Here is a 13,677-nt window from a genome sequence, read left to right as displayed (position 1 = left end):
TGTTAGAGTGGATTTTTTTTTCCCTTAAAAAAAATTACATCACTGACTTGCGTTTTCTTGAGTGGGACAGAAAGAGGTGGGCTGCCAAGGACTTGTTCCTAACTTTAGGTGCCCAAAGCAAGTATGTTAAGAAGAAGGACTGAGACCCATTGCTTTAGAAGCAACTTTTGTATCCGCCATCAGGGCTCAGAGGAGTGAAATCGTGTTAGAGCCCTTGTTTCAGCTGAAGACAACTCAAGTGTGGGCTGCACAGTTGGTGCCATGGGATGCCTGTTAACTAAATTAGGTTGAAGCATATGGTTATATCTGATGGGTAGGTAGCAAACTCGGTGCCAGGTACCCTGAGGGCGCTCAGTAAATATGGGTTCATTTTAGCAATAATGCCGGACCTCCACCCAGGCCTGACAGTTTTGTCTTGCAACCTGTATGGGGACACCAGGAATTGCTGAGGGAGCTGGGAGGGTCTGGCACAAGAGGTTAGAAAATCATTTTCATTTCTTATGTTTTGAGGGATGGGAACTGAAGGAGAACAGTGCATTTCTTTGTGCCTTGAGAAACACGTGTTCTTAGAAAACGTTTTGGCCTTGATATGGTTTTGAAATATGTTTTTTTTTAAAGGAAGAATTTGTAGAAAATTCATGTTCGTGTTGAGTAATTGTAAGATTGATTTGTTACTTATATATTTCTCTCGAGTTGTGGATTTTTTTCCTTTTACATTGCAAAAGAAATAGGTTCTGGCTATGAAATCCAAACTCTCATTAGAGACAATAAACTTTACCAAGTCATTTACCATGACAAGATGGCTTATTAGTCCTACTTAACACAATCCAGGAGCTGGTAAAGATATTTTGATTTGTACTCACGAAGGATTTACTTCTTGAGATAAGTCCAAAATATGTAAAATATTAAGGTGCAAATACTTAGATAGCAAATGTATTTATACATCAAAGATAAAAAACATTTAGGAGAACATATATTTGCCTGTGGGCTCAGTAAAAGGCCTGAAGATATTTTGTTTTATAGTCACACATTTTATTACAAATTTCTTTTATTTTGTACCCAACAGAAAAGCAGGTTTGGAATCTATTTACAAGTACTATACATTTACACATATTATATACAGTTAATGAATTTAAAGAAAATGGGCAGAGAAACACAATATATATGAATAATATGCCACTGTACATGGTTTCTTATCATGGTCCTTAGAGTTACCGAATCTTTATTGTAGTAATAAATACAGTGCTATATTTACACATCTTATAAAACATCTCATAAATGTATTTTTTTTCAATTCCAAGTTTAAACATCTGATCAAAATAAACATGCTTATATAAAAATAAATCTACCTAACAGTCTTTTGGTTTGGATGTATTGAAGCTAATGTAGTATAATGGAAGTTACAAATTAGTCCTTTGACCTTTAGTATTTAATCATTTTGCTTCTTAAAATACTTAACACATCGTATTGTATTACATATGGAATAAGCAGAGAAGTCATGTTCCTGACATCAAGTGGGTTGGTCCAAAGACAACACAGCTAAAACCAAGCTAAAGAAAGAGGATATGTTACCAAGTCCCTGTTAAGTCCAAAGTGGTTTCAGACATCGTTGCTAGGGCTACTAGAGATACACGTGTGAGAAGTTATGTTGGTGGATTTCATTCATGTTGGTCTGCATTTGATCATTGTTAAGATGCACCTCAGTCTGAATCAATTCACAAAACCCCTGCAAAAAGTGTGCACCTGAAGAAAAAACAATCCCCAACCTCCCCGAGTTGCACACCATCTTTTCTAGGTGTATCCATTGCCAGCAATGGACTTTTATTTGGAGTTCTGGACAGCAGAGAGTTAAAAATTAATTAGACACGGCAAACCTCACTTCTACATGATTGCCTTCATGGCAATTTAAGAATTTATTTTCCTTTCAAAATATTTGTAGGCAGTTTTACTTCACTGAGGTGGAACCATCTAGTGCTGATACATACAATTTGGCATCTCTAAAAACGATGTGAATATGAGTAAACTAACAATGTCCTACATTATCCATTCATGGGGGGATTGGTGCTGTGGAAGGATCCTTTCTGAGGAAAGGGAAAGGAGGATTAACACATCCACATGGTCATTAAAATGAAATCGTACTGGTCACAACTTTTACTTAGTAATGTAGGCCATTTAAAACCCTATTTTCTGAACTCCTCTAACCATCTTTTAAGGAGTTTTCAGGTTTGAAAACCTGAAACTAACCTTTGTAAGCAAGTGGTTCTGCCCCTCGCCCCAAATAATTAGATTGGTGAGTTTAAAAAGGAATCGGTGGAAATCATGGAGAATCTTTTTTGAACATTTCAGTCTGCTTTTTAAAATCTGGGCTTACCTAAATAATGTGATTGATGTATCTCTTATATCTGAAGGAATTATACAAGCAGCATTTAGACTTTTCACTCTCCAGTATTAACAAGGTCTTCAGCTTTTTCCACACTGAGAGATATTAAAAACAAACAAGTTTCCACTCAGCTATTTTTTAGTTACTGCTCTGATGTACTCAATCTCATATTTTTTGGTTTTCAGTGTTTGAAAACTTTTCCTCTCACATGTTAATTAGACACATGGAACAAATGCCACTGATGAAAGATGACAGCTTTCGGTCACTGGGTAAGCTGGCGGTGACACAGAATTGGAAGGTAGGTCGTAGGCTATGCTGGCACTGGTGAAGGTTACCAAGGCTTGGGTTGAGTCACAGGACTGCTTCTCGACATCGTCAGAATTAATAGACATCAGGCTTGGGTTTCTCGATCTTGTCCAGAAGTGGGTTTGCTTTCCCAAGCTCCCCAGATCTTCCTTAAAATGGGGATTGAAGAGGATGTAGAGAAGGGGGTTGAGACATGCAGGAAGCGGGACAATCACCAGAAGGATAAACTTAATGACTTCAGGACTGATAAATGTGAGGTTTAGTAAAGAGGAGAAGGACAAGAAAGCCACAGGGCAGTAAAGGATACAGTTGGTGAAGAGCAACAGAGCGATGTGTTTCACCATAGAACAGTCCCAAATATTTTCCAGGTCTCCCTTTTCCAAATTGCAGTAGAGCTTGGTGTAGGCAATGGTCATCACCAGGAAGCAGAGGGAGTTGAGCAAGACGAGAGCGACCATGTAGCCTGTGGTGCTGGGCTCGCCAAAGGGCAGGGGCAGGCAGAGCGGGGAGGCACTGAACTCACTGCCACCCAGCAGTGGAACCGTGGCGATGGTCAGGGCCAGCACCGCACAGAGCAGAATGATCACTTTCAGACTGGAGAAGGGGGTTTTCCTTTCAAATTTTGCAGAGTATTTCACAGAGAACCCGCGCTCCAGGGCTGCCAGAGTAAGCAGGAAAACAGATGATTCCGAAGCAAAAATGGACAAAAAGCCGACGACCTGACAACCGACCCCCTGCTCCCACCACGCACCATGCTGTGCAAAGCTGCCGAAAGTGAACGCGTCCACGCCAGCCAGCACAGCACTGGAGACCCCCATGAGCATGTTCACTGCTGCTATTAACCCAATTAACAGTTTTATGGAGGAAATGTACAGAGGGGCTCTGAACACTGTGGAAGTCACCAAGGCATTGCAAGTAAGCGCCAAAACTGCTATGGTCCATACTCCAATTCTGATTAGCCAGCTACCAAACAGGTATTCGCAGAGTTTGAAGGGGCCTAGAATCCAAGGAAGAAAAAGACTGGGTATCAAACTAGGGTTTACAACTTCTGCCAATTTACCTTTTTGTTTCTCTTATTAGGACACCAAGAGAGAGGCCAGTAACAGCTAGAGGTAACACACAGTTCCCTTGTGGCATGCTCTACTTTCTTTAACTACCGTGAAAACATGAACACCACGTGCTCATATTTTCAAGCTTGACACAGAGAAATGGAGATGGGGAATTTAAATCACTTGTTTAAGATCCCTCAAAGAATGCAGAGTTGGGGCCAGGTAAAAAGCCAGATCTCCTGGGCTTTTCATTATATTTCTCTCAGAATGCTTCAAAAAGGTTCTGGAAGTAGAGAAAGAGAATCCCAGGGAAATACTCTATAACATTAGAACAGGAAGCAATGGTAGTATAAAAGTGCATTTCATGAACATTTCATCTTAGGTTTGTCTTGATGTTTGATGACATTTGATGTTTGAGAGCCAGAGACAATCTAGTTGTTGAAAATAAAATATCAACCCTTCCCAGCTGTCTTTTTTTTTTTTTTTCAACCGGTCCATTCTGTTCCTGGGAATGGGACAAACAGTTATGTGAAGTCAATATTTACAGAGCTTTTTTTTTTTTTTTTACTTATCTGTACTTATCTATTATTTGCTTTAATCAAATAGTTATTTAGGGAAGACAAAAGAAATCGCTTTCAAAAATGATTACATGAAGCAAGATTCCTGCATACTAGTTCAGGCTAAATTGCCAATATCTCTTAAAAAATTGCATACACTTCTAACTATATGATTGATTCTTTAGTTTTCATTAATCTGAATCAAAAGTCTTTCACAAAAACCCTCTTTATGAATGGAGACCAACTCCAGGGAATGAACATTTCTATTTTAAAGGTCCCCATGGGGAGGGATATTTAAGAGCCACAAAGGTGGCACAGATTTTGCTTGGAAGTGTAGCCTGTATGTCATTGATGGCCTCGGAGTCAGTGGTGGGTACTGCGCTGAGGCAGTGCCGATGCCCTTCTTCTTCTTTTTTTTTTTTTTTAATATGAAATTTGTTGTCAAATTGGATTCCCTTCTCACCTGGGGAAGGCGAGCACTGCGCCGAATGAAGGGCTTTCAGGTCTTCCTCAAAGTCCAGCAGGAAATCTTCAAGATCACGCTCATCTGCAGGAATGAGAAGCCCTGGAATGGTGAGTTCTGGCTCTTGTTTTGGGGTCTACCTCCCAGGGAAGAAAGCCTTGGATTGTCCTTGAGGGACTGAAGGGAACTGAAGGCCAGACATCCCACTTTTCCCTGGGCTCTGGCTTTCTTGCAAGTCTATTATAAAGTTGCAAGTCTATTACAAAGTTTTAATCAAGCTACTCTATGACATAGTATTCCAGACGAACTGAGGGTAAGGAAGGGTAACCCCAGACTCCCGGTGATAACATTTTAGCTCTACCATTCTGTTCTTAGCTCATGACAGCACAAAATTGCACTGACTTAAATTAGAGAGAGGCTGTGGGCCTCTCTTTATCCAATTACCAAACAGTTAGATAGCTATAGTGCAAATGTCCTGGGCTGTGTTCTCTGAGCACAAGAGGGAGAATCAGGTATAGTAAGTTTCAATCTTTCCTGGGGAATTCTGCTTAACAAAGGGCAAATCAAGTTACTGCGTGGTGCTTAGTTTAGCTACTCATAAAATAGGAGTTTTGTGATCTAACATACAGAATTGCTGCCCTTGAAAATAAACTCCTTTGAAGTACTTTGTTTTTCTTGTTCATTGTGTACCTTCTGGCACATAATAGGCAGTCTTAATTTTTTTTAATTAAGTTAATAAATATAGTAGAGTTAATAAATATAGTAGAAATTAGCATGGATGAAGCAGGGAGAGCAAAAACTAAGGAAAAAACAAGAGCAAAAGACACATGCTGTGCCCTAAAACAAAAAAGCCAAGGGCCAAAATATCCGCTCCTTAAACTGGTATGTTTACAGGAAGAAACGTTAAGGTAACGTGCAGACAGACAGAATCAGACAGACACACTTGCTTGGGAATCAACAAATCATTAGGGTCCAGAGGAAGAAAAGCCAGTCTGTTTGGACTGTGTGCAAACTTGCAGGGTTGGCAGGCAAAGGAAAGTGGGGGCTGCCATGGTGCCTCCTCATTATCACAGGTGTGGTTTGAGGTGCATTGCTGTCTGTTTAAGTAAGGTCTTACTTCAAGGAAAGCCAAGCGCTTTACAGACATTATCTCATTTCACCTCCCTGACAGATACCCCTATGAGGGGTGGGAGGGGAGAAGGTTTTAGAATTAGTTGGATAAGAAGTTGGATTCTTAGGCCTTTCTACTGACATATGGAGGCATCTAAATGCTTATGTTGTCCATTCCTCCCAGGCCATAAGAATAAAAATGGATTTTTATCTTCTGGAGAAAAGTGTTCAGAAACATGTACAAAAAATATATCCATAAGGATGAGGCCCTTTTAAAATCTTACGGAAATACTGACATCAATATTAAGAATTACCCCTGAGGACAGTATATGCCAAGGGAGATCTAATTATAAATACAAGTACTGTATTAAGAAATCACTTACAGAAAAAAATGAACCTTTAGAATGATCCTAAGGGATATTTCTCTTTCTCTGGGAGTCTTTAAGTAGTGGGATTGAGGGGCACCTGGGTGGCTCAGTCAGTTAAGCGTCTGACTCTTGGTTTTGGCTCAGGTCATGATCTCACAGTTCATGAGTTTGCCCTGTGTCCAGCTCTGCTCCTTCTCTCTCTCAAAATAAATAAATAAACTTAAAAAAAAAATAGTAGGATTGATTTCCAACTTGCTGGGCTGGTTACATAAGGACTTGTCTGGAGTTCAGATGACCTGTTTGATGACTTTTCAAGACCATTGTAGATAAAATTTCATCACTGTGACATAATAGGTCTTACCTTGAATTTGAAACATTCCAGCATCTTTCTTATGAAGGTCATCTGTACTGCTGTTGTCATCTTTATTCCATTGATTAGAAATTTTATAGACATTCTCACATGCTCCAAATGCACAACACTGGTAAGCATAAGGCATTTCTATAACCCTTTAAATGAACAAAACCAAACAAAAAACACACACTTAAAGAAATGGATTATTAAATATAGTGTTCATCTTCTTTCACTCAATAATTCTGTCTTTGGATCTTAGCCTTAATTAATAATCTAAAATATTAATTATGTGTATAAAGATGTTCATTACAGAACTATTTATAATAACAACGGAGTTGTTAAAAATTATTGCCATGAAATGTTGACAATTGCTAAGGTTGAGTGATGCATATATTATATTATTTTCTCTACTTTGGTGCTTGAAAATTTCCATAATAAAAAGGTTAAAAAAACGACGGCTAGGAAAATTGTAGCACCATTAAATAGTGCTTATAGTATGACATAATGGAAAGTAAGGAAAACATGATGTAAGCGGTATATGTACTGTGATTCTAACAATTAAAAATACATTGGAAACAAAGTCTGGAAGGAAATAAAAAAAAGTTGTTTAGGGGATATTTTTAGATTTTTACTCTCTTCTACTTTCCAAACTCTCTTTTGGGGTTATAGTTTTAAAAGTATGTAAAATGTACCGTGGTTTAAAAATATATCTATAAACACACACACACCCCTCCCCCCACACACACACATAATATATATGTGTATATACATATATAGTATGTATATTTTCATTTCATTTCAATGGGATTTTTTTAACAATAATAAGCATAGCAAGTTTTAAAGAGCATTACTTCCTCAAAGAAATATAAATTTAGTACATTTTATTAGAACATATAACAAGCTAGATAAATTTAGAAATGTAAGCAGTACTACAATAATATTATAATGTTATTTAATTATGTGTCCTAGTTTATATCCCATGGATCAATGGTTTTCAAACTCTTTCCATGAACGCTAAGATTCTGGGAGGCATCTTTGAGAAAGAAAGGAAATGTGGTCAGGAAGACGTTCTTCCCCTCAGGGCTTATCCTAACAATGCCCCAGGGGTGGGGGACTTGAGGGCATGAAATGCAATTCAAAAGAGTCCCTTGACCTCATAAATTTCGAAAACTACTATAACACGTCTATTATTTCGCATGGCCACAAATGTATCTTATTAGTTTTAATGACAAACTCACTTGAGTTCTGGAAAGTTTTCAGATGATATCAAGCTCTGTAAGGCATGATTTCCTGTTAATTTTAAGTGAGTTAAACCATGTAACCCAGTTACAGGAAAAGACGACAGGAGGTTGGACGATAGGTCCCTGCAAAACATCAAACAACAATTGGCTTTTAGTCTGTGTTAGCAGAAAGCGTCCATGTTGAAAAAAAGCAACTTAAAGATTATTAAACTCCTCCATAAAAACTTCTTAGCAGGGTCTGTACCCTCCATGGTAAAAATAACCATTTTGGGTTTAGCTACTGATAACATGTATATTTACAATCAGAATTGCAGGGGGAAAATGTCCTAATCGCATCCAAATTGTAATTTCTATAATAAGCTGTATTTTACCAGGTGGGGACATCACAAATCCATAGAAGGCGCTACACCTAATTTGAAAAGAGATGTTGACTGGAATAAGTTAGGGATGAGGGGGAAGACGCTGTTGGGTTTATTCCCTTTCCTCCTCTTAACTTCTGTCTGACTAGCTCCTTCTTTCTCTGTTAGCCACTGGAGAGGGGTGAGGAAAGGGTTCAGAGGCCCAGAGGGGAGGAAACGCAGGACAGGAAAGTTTTCTCTTAGGATGGCAAATATAAAACGAAAGCCCTTTGGGACTGAAATGACATCTTATTCCACCCCACCTGACTGCTCGGCGAAAGTGGAAAATTTCACTTCAATAAGCAGAACAGCTGTCACCCAGCTCTTCAAATACGCAGTCAGGGCCCACGTGGCCTTGGAGGGGCAGGGTTCCTCCCTGGTCTGACTTCACTCGAGCGAGCATGGAGAGAACTGAGGGCTGGGCAATCTGTGTGTGGCAGTTTCTTCAGCAACACCGACATTTGTGAGGAAGTTAAGTGGCCCCCAATTTCTTAAATTACGCCATAAGCAAGTCATGAGATACTCACAGCTTTCTTAGAGATGGCAAAGTGGAAAAGGCATTGGGATGAATAACGGCAATTTTGTTCCAAGCCAAATTCCTATTTAAAAAAAGAATATATATATAAGGCAAATGAGAGGATGATATTTTAAAAAGATGGTGTGAAGTTTTACCATATATATTCATTCTCTTACCAAAATTTAGCTTCCATTCAGGGCAAAACAATTAGTTGATCACATCACATAAAGATATCAGTAGTAAAAATGACTAAAGAACGGACTTGAAGTCAATCTTGTTTTAAATCAATCAAGGAGAAATCATTCAGGTGGATATTTTAGATTTTATTCTCTGTGAAAAAGGTGACTTGAACATGCTTGTAAAATTTTATTAGGGTGTCTCTGAGGTGAGTAGGGGTAGAGGAGCAGTAAGACAGGAACTTCTGAGGCTCTTCCACTGACAAGCAAGTAAATGTGAAGTAGATAAAATGTCCCTGGAAATGTAATGAAATGCAGCAACACTTTGTGTACATCGTCAGAAATGTCAGGCTTTAAGAGAAACAGAGTTTGTTTTTTTTTTTTTTTTAATGTTTATTTATTCTGAGAGACAGAGAGAGAGCGAGCAGGGGAGGGGCAGAGAGAGAGGGAGAGAGAGAATCCCAAGCAGGCTCTGTGCTGTTAGTGCAGAGCCCAACATGGGGCTTGAACTCAAGAACCATGAGATCATCACTTGAGCCATAGGTCATGACCTGAGCTGTAGTAAGATGCTTACCCAACTGAGCCACACAGGCCCCACACAGAGAAGGTGTTTTTTTTTTTTTTTTTTTTTTTTTTTTTATTATAAGGGGCACCTGGGTGGCTCAGTTGGTTAAGCATCCGACTTTGGCTCAGGTCACGATCTCCTGGTTCATGAGTTTGAGCCCTGTGTCAGGCTCCAGGCTGACAGCTCAGAGCCTGGAGCTTGCTTTGGATTCGCTGTCCTCTCTCTATGCCCCTCCCCCTGTCACGCTCTGTCTCTCTCTCTCTCTCTCTCTCTCTCTCAAAAATAAACATTAAAAAATAAATAAATTCCCAGTAAAGGAGATGTACATTTAAACTCTTAGCTCAAAATAAATATAAAAGGGTGCTAATATGTTGGAAATAAAATCCTTTGATAACAGAAAACCTACAATTTATGGAGAAATAAAATTCACTAAACAGATACACACATGCACACGCATACACACTGAAATGTAGGTGATTCAGCAGGAATAAGAACTTCCACATTTCAAAAAAGAAACAATGAACTTAAAACTTGTATTTTTAAAATGCCTAACTAATAAGTATAACTAAAGTATAGACATTTGAGGAAACTGAAAGTGATCACTGTCAACTTCTCTAGCACAAATGAGTGATTTATTTATGGTACTGTGCCTCTTGAATTATCTTGGATAAATGGTATTTGAAGAACATTTATATTCCTTTGAAAGTCTCCCTAAACTGGGTGAAACTGGAAGGCTTTTTATTTTGATCCATTCCTGCTGCCAGAACAGAAAAAAATTTTGGCTAACAAGGGGAGGATATGGTAGGGAAGGAGTGGGGGAACCACATTTGGGGGTTGGGTAATTGAGCGAGGACACAGTCTTCTCCTGAGCTGCTCATAAAACTTATGTCCGATGAGGGAAGCAAGTCATGCCATCTGTCAAAGTCTCTGGTGGCTGTGAGTAGAACATGGGTGCCCAGGGAGCTTCACAGAGAGGAATTATCAGGAATGTAGGCCAAGTCCTGCCATGGGGCTTTATAGCAATTTGGATTTAAAACAAATAAGGGAGAATTTGTATGTTCAAAGGACTGTAATTCCACTTGTGTTGGTATGTCTGTGTGCTGGAATGTTCGCAGCAGCCCCGGGAGGAGCCACTTCCACTCTCCTACCCTGTTCTGTGCCTGGGGCTGACCCTGCAGGCCACGTGCCCAGGGGCTCCCTACTCTATGCAGTCAGAAGCCCAGGAGAGACAACTTGGGCACCTGTGCTCCTTCTCTGTTTTGGAATCTTGTCTGGTGGCAGCTGCACGTTTCTCAACCACAGCATCCCTTCTCTGTGCCTGTGTTCCATTAGCCTCAGTCTTGGCCATGTGGTTGGTTCCCGAAAGCCCATCCCTTGCTTACTCCCCACCAACACCTATGCAAATGTCTCTTCATTTGCACCATTTCCTGCCAAGACCCTTACTGATACATCTTAAGAGGATATATACTTGTTGTAATAATGATAACAACAAACATCATCATGATACTATTGCATATTTACCATGTGCCAGGTTGGGTTATGAGTTGTTTTTTCACACGTATTGTCTCATAACCCTTAACACAACTCTAAGAGGTAGGTATTGTCATTAGCCCCATTTTACTGGTGTGAAGAGAGGCACAGGTATTAAGTGACTTGCTCAAAGTCACAGAATAATCTCAGGAGCTGGGATTCAAACTCAAGCTAACTGACATCAGAGAACCTGATGATGTTTCGCTTGGAATATGTTTGGAATTCTTAAGTAAATAATGAGAGCCACTGCACCTGACCCTGGGGATAAGAAGATAAAAGAGTTCTTGTCATTTGGGGGCCAGGGCATAGTCTACCCGTGGCAGAGCTGAGTGTTGAGTCCCGGAGCAGAGAATGTGCAAATTGCATCAGAGTGGAGTGGGCTCGCAGATCTTGTTCTTGTGGCATGGGCAGGGGGCGAGTCAAGGGTGGAGAGGAATCTGATGGGCAACAGGAATAGGGGAAATGGCCACCATGTGTCAGGGGACTGGAATGCCTGGGTAAGAGTCAGGAGGTTGGAGTCAGATTTTGAAGGTGGTGCTGGGAAGTCTGGTGTGGATTTGAAGACAAGAGGGGACTAAAAAGATTCTTTTTTTTTTTTTTTTAATTTTTTTTTTCAATGTTTATTTATTTTTGGGACAGAGACAGAGCATGAACAGGGGAGGGGCAGAGAGAGAGGGAGACACAGAATCGGAAACAGGCTCCAGGCTCTGAGCCATCAACCCAGAGCCTGACGCGGGGCTCGAACTCACGGACCGCGAGATTGTGACCTGGCTGAAGTCGGACGCTTAACCGACTGCGCCACCCAGGTGCCCCTAAAAAGATTCTTGAAGCAGGGAAAGTACCATGATTAGACTTCTGTTTGAGAAAGATTCTCTTTAGAGAATGGGATGGATGAGTGGAGACCAATGATGGGCCAGTGGCAGAAGAGCAGCTGAACTGGAGTTGGCAGAGTTGGGTGAGTGATGGATGTGAGGTCTAAGGGGCTGGAAGAATTCAGCGATACTCATACATGTAGCCTTCAGGATCCCCTTCTTTTGCTATCATTAGAGATCAGTCTTCTATTTCATGTGCATATGAAAAAAAAATTTTTTTTTTGATGAGAACATTTAAGTTCTACTCTATTAGCAAATTCAATGACATAATAGAGTGTTATCAACTGTTTCAGCCTTTTAAAAAGGAACTGACCTTTGGAAACAGCCAGAACTCCAACTGGGTGAAAAAGGCAGGTAATGAAAGGAGGTAATGTATTTTTTGTTTTACATTTATTTTAAAAAAAGTAGAAGAACTTCACAAGCTGATATAAAACAAATGGGAAGGGCAACATACTTAAATTCAGAACGAGATAGTTTTCAAGGTAAATTTAAAAAAAAAATTTTTTTTTTCAACGTTTATTTATTTTTGGGACAGAGAGAGACAGAGCATGAACGGGGGAGGGGCAGAGAGAGAGGGAGACACAGAATCGGAAACAGGCTCCAGGCTCTGAGCCATCAGCCCAGAGCCCGACGCGGGGCTCGAACTCACGGACCGCGAGATCGTGACCTGGCTGAAGTCGGACGCTTAACTGACTGCGCCACCCAGGCGCCCCTTCAAGGTAAATTTTTAGAAGATGATTCTTAAAGGTAAATTTAAAATGTTTTGAGGAATAGTATTATTTTACAAGGATATAGTCTCTTAAGTATTCAGAAAAACTTTAGGGGGCGCCTGGGTGGCTCAGTCGGTTAAGCCTCCGACTTTGGCTCAGGTCATGATCTCATGGCTCCTGAGTTCGAGCCCCACATCTGTGCTGACAGCTGGGAGACTGGAGCCTGCTTTAGATTCTGTCTCCCAATCTTTCTGCCCCTCCCCCACTCATGCTCTGACTCTCTCTCTCTCTCTCTCAAAAATAAACATTAAAAAAAAAAGAAAAAAGAAAAACCTTAGGGAAAAAGGGGGTTTTATCAAAATATACCAGAGTTCAAACATTCTATGTTGTCATTATTCATCAAAACTACATTGAAACTCAGTTTGGAGGTGAAAAAGACTTAGCTGACACAGAAAACAATCTGTTACCAAGGTTTTCTTTTTTAAGTTTATGTTTAATACATGGTGTTTTCATTCATAAAATGGAATTAGATACTGTATTTACAATTCTTACTCATCTGATCAACAGAAGCCTTTCCAGGGCAGTTGTGCTCAAACCTTAGGGTACGTGTTAAAAAGCAGATCGTCGGGACCCACCTGAACCACCTCAAAGATTCTAACTCATGAGGCAGGAAAGGACCTGGAACCTGCATTCTTGGCAGTGGCCCCATGACGGCTCTTAAGCACTTTGAGACACATCTTGAAAACTGTTTCCTCAGGAAAAACGAATGGGCAGGAAGTATTGTGTGGTCATCCCATTTCCGTGTGGAAATCCCTACCAATTCCAGGCTGCTGACAGAAACGCATTTCGTAGGTGATTCAACAGCTTGGCCTCCTTCCTCTTCATTCAAGTTTCATATCAGAGAGCAGACTGCAAATTTACTACTTTTGAATATACTCCTGGAAATTATCACGAGCAGGATACTTGCCCTTTGATGGCAAATACAGGCACGAAAGCCCAACAATTCCAGTGTACAGTGGAAAGAAAACATTGGGGAAGACCCGAAAGAGAAAGAAAGCGCTCTGTGTTGGGAAAGGCGCTGGC

The 13,677-nt window shown here is 40.2% G+C and overlaps 1 protein-coding gene across 2 annotated transcripts in view; it reads right to left on the bottom strand.

Annotated features, from left to right (window-relative positions):
• Nucleotides 1-905: 905 nt before the first annotated feature.
• The window catches only part of LGR5 (leucine rich repeat containing G protein-coupled receptor 5), a 133,613-nt gene continuing 120,841 nt past the window's right edge, over nucleotides 906-13,677 (bottom strand). For both annotated transcript variants that reach the window (XM_023257242.2, XM_023257240.2), the window contains 5 exons: nucleotides 8,752-8,823; nucleotides 7,824-7,949; nucleotides 6,595-6,740; nucleotides 4,756-4,839; nucleotides 906-3,683 (listed from right to left, as the gene is read on the bottom strand). In XM_023257242.2, the coding sequence (XP_023113010.1) occupies nucleotides 2,596-3,683; nucleotides 4,756-4,839; nucleotides 6,595-6,740; nucleotides 7,824-7,949; nucleotides 8,752-8,823 (1,516 nt within the window). In that variant the 3' untranslated portion in view covers nucleotides 906-2,595. The remainder of the gene's footprint in view (nucleotides 3,684-4,755; nucleotides 4,840-6,594; nucleotides 6,741-7,823; nucleotides 7,950-8,751; nucleotides 8,824-13,677) is intronic.

The sequence above is a fragment of the Felis catus genome, chromosome B4, assembly GCF_018350175.1.
Source record: "Felis catus isolate Fca126 chromosome B4, F.catus_Fca126_mat1.0, whole genome shotgun sequence".
In the NCBI taxonomy this organism is placed as follows: domain Eukaryota; kingdom Metazoa; phylum Chordata; class Mammalia; order Carnivora; family Felidae; genus Felis; species Felis catus.
The sequence above is the reverse complement of the archived record's forward strand: the minus strand, read 5'-3'. Positions and strand labels throughout refer to the sequence as shown.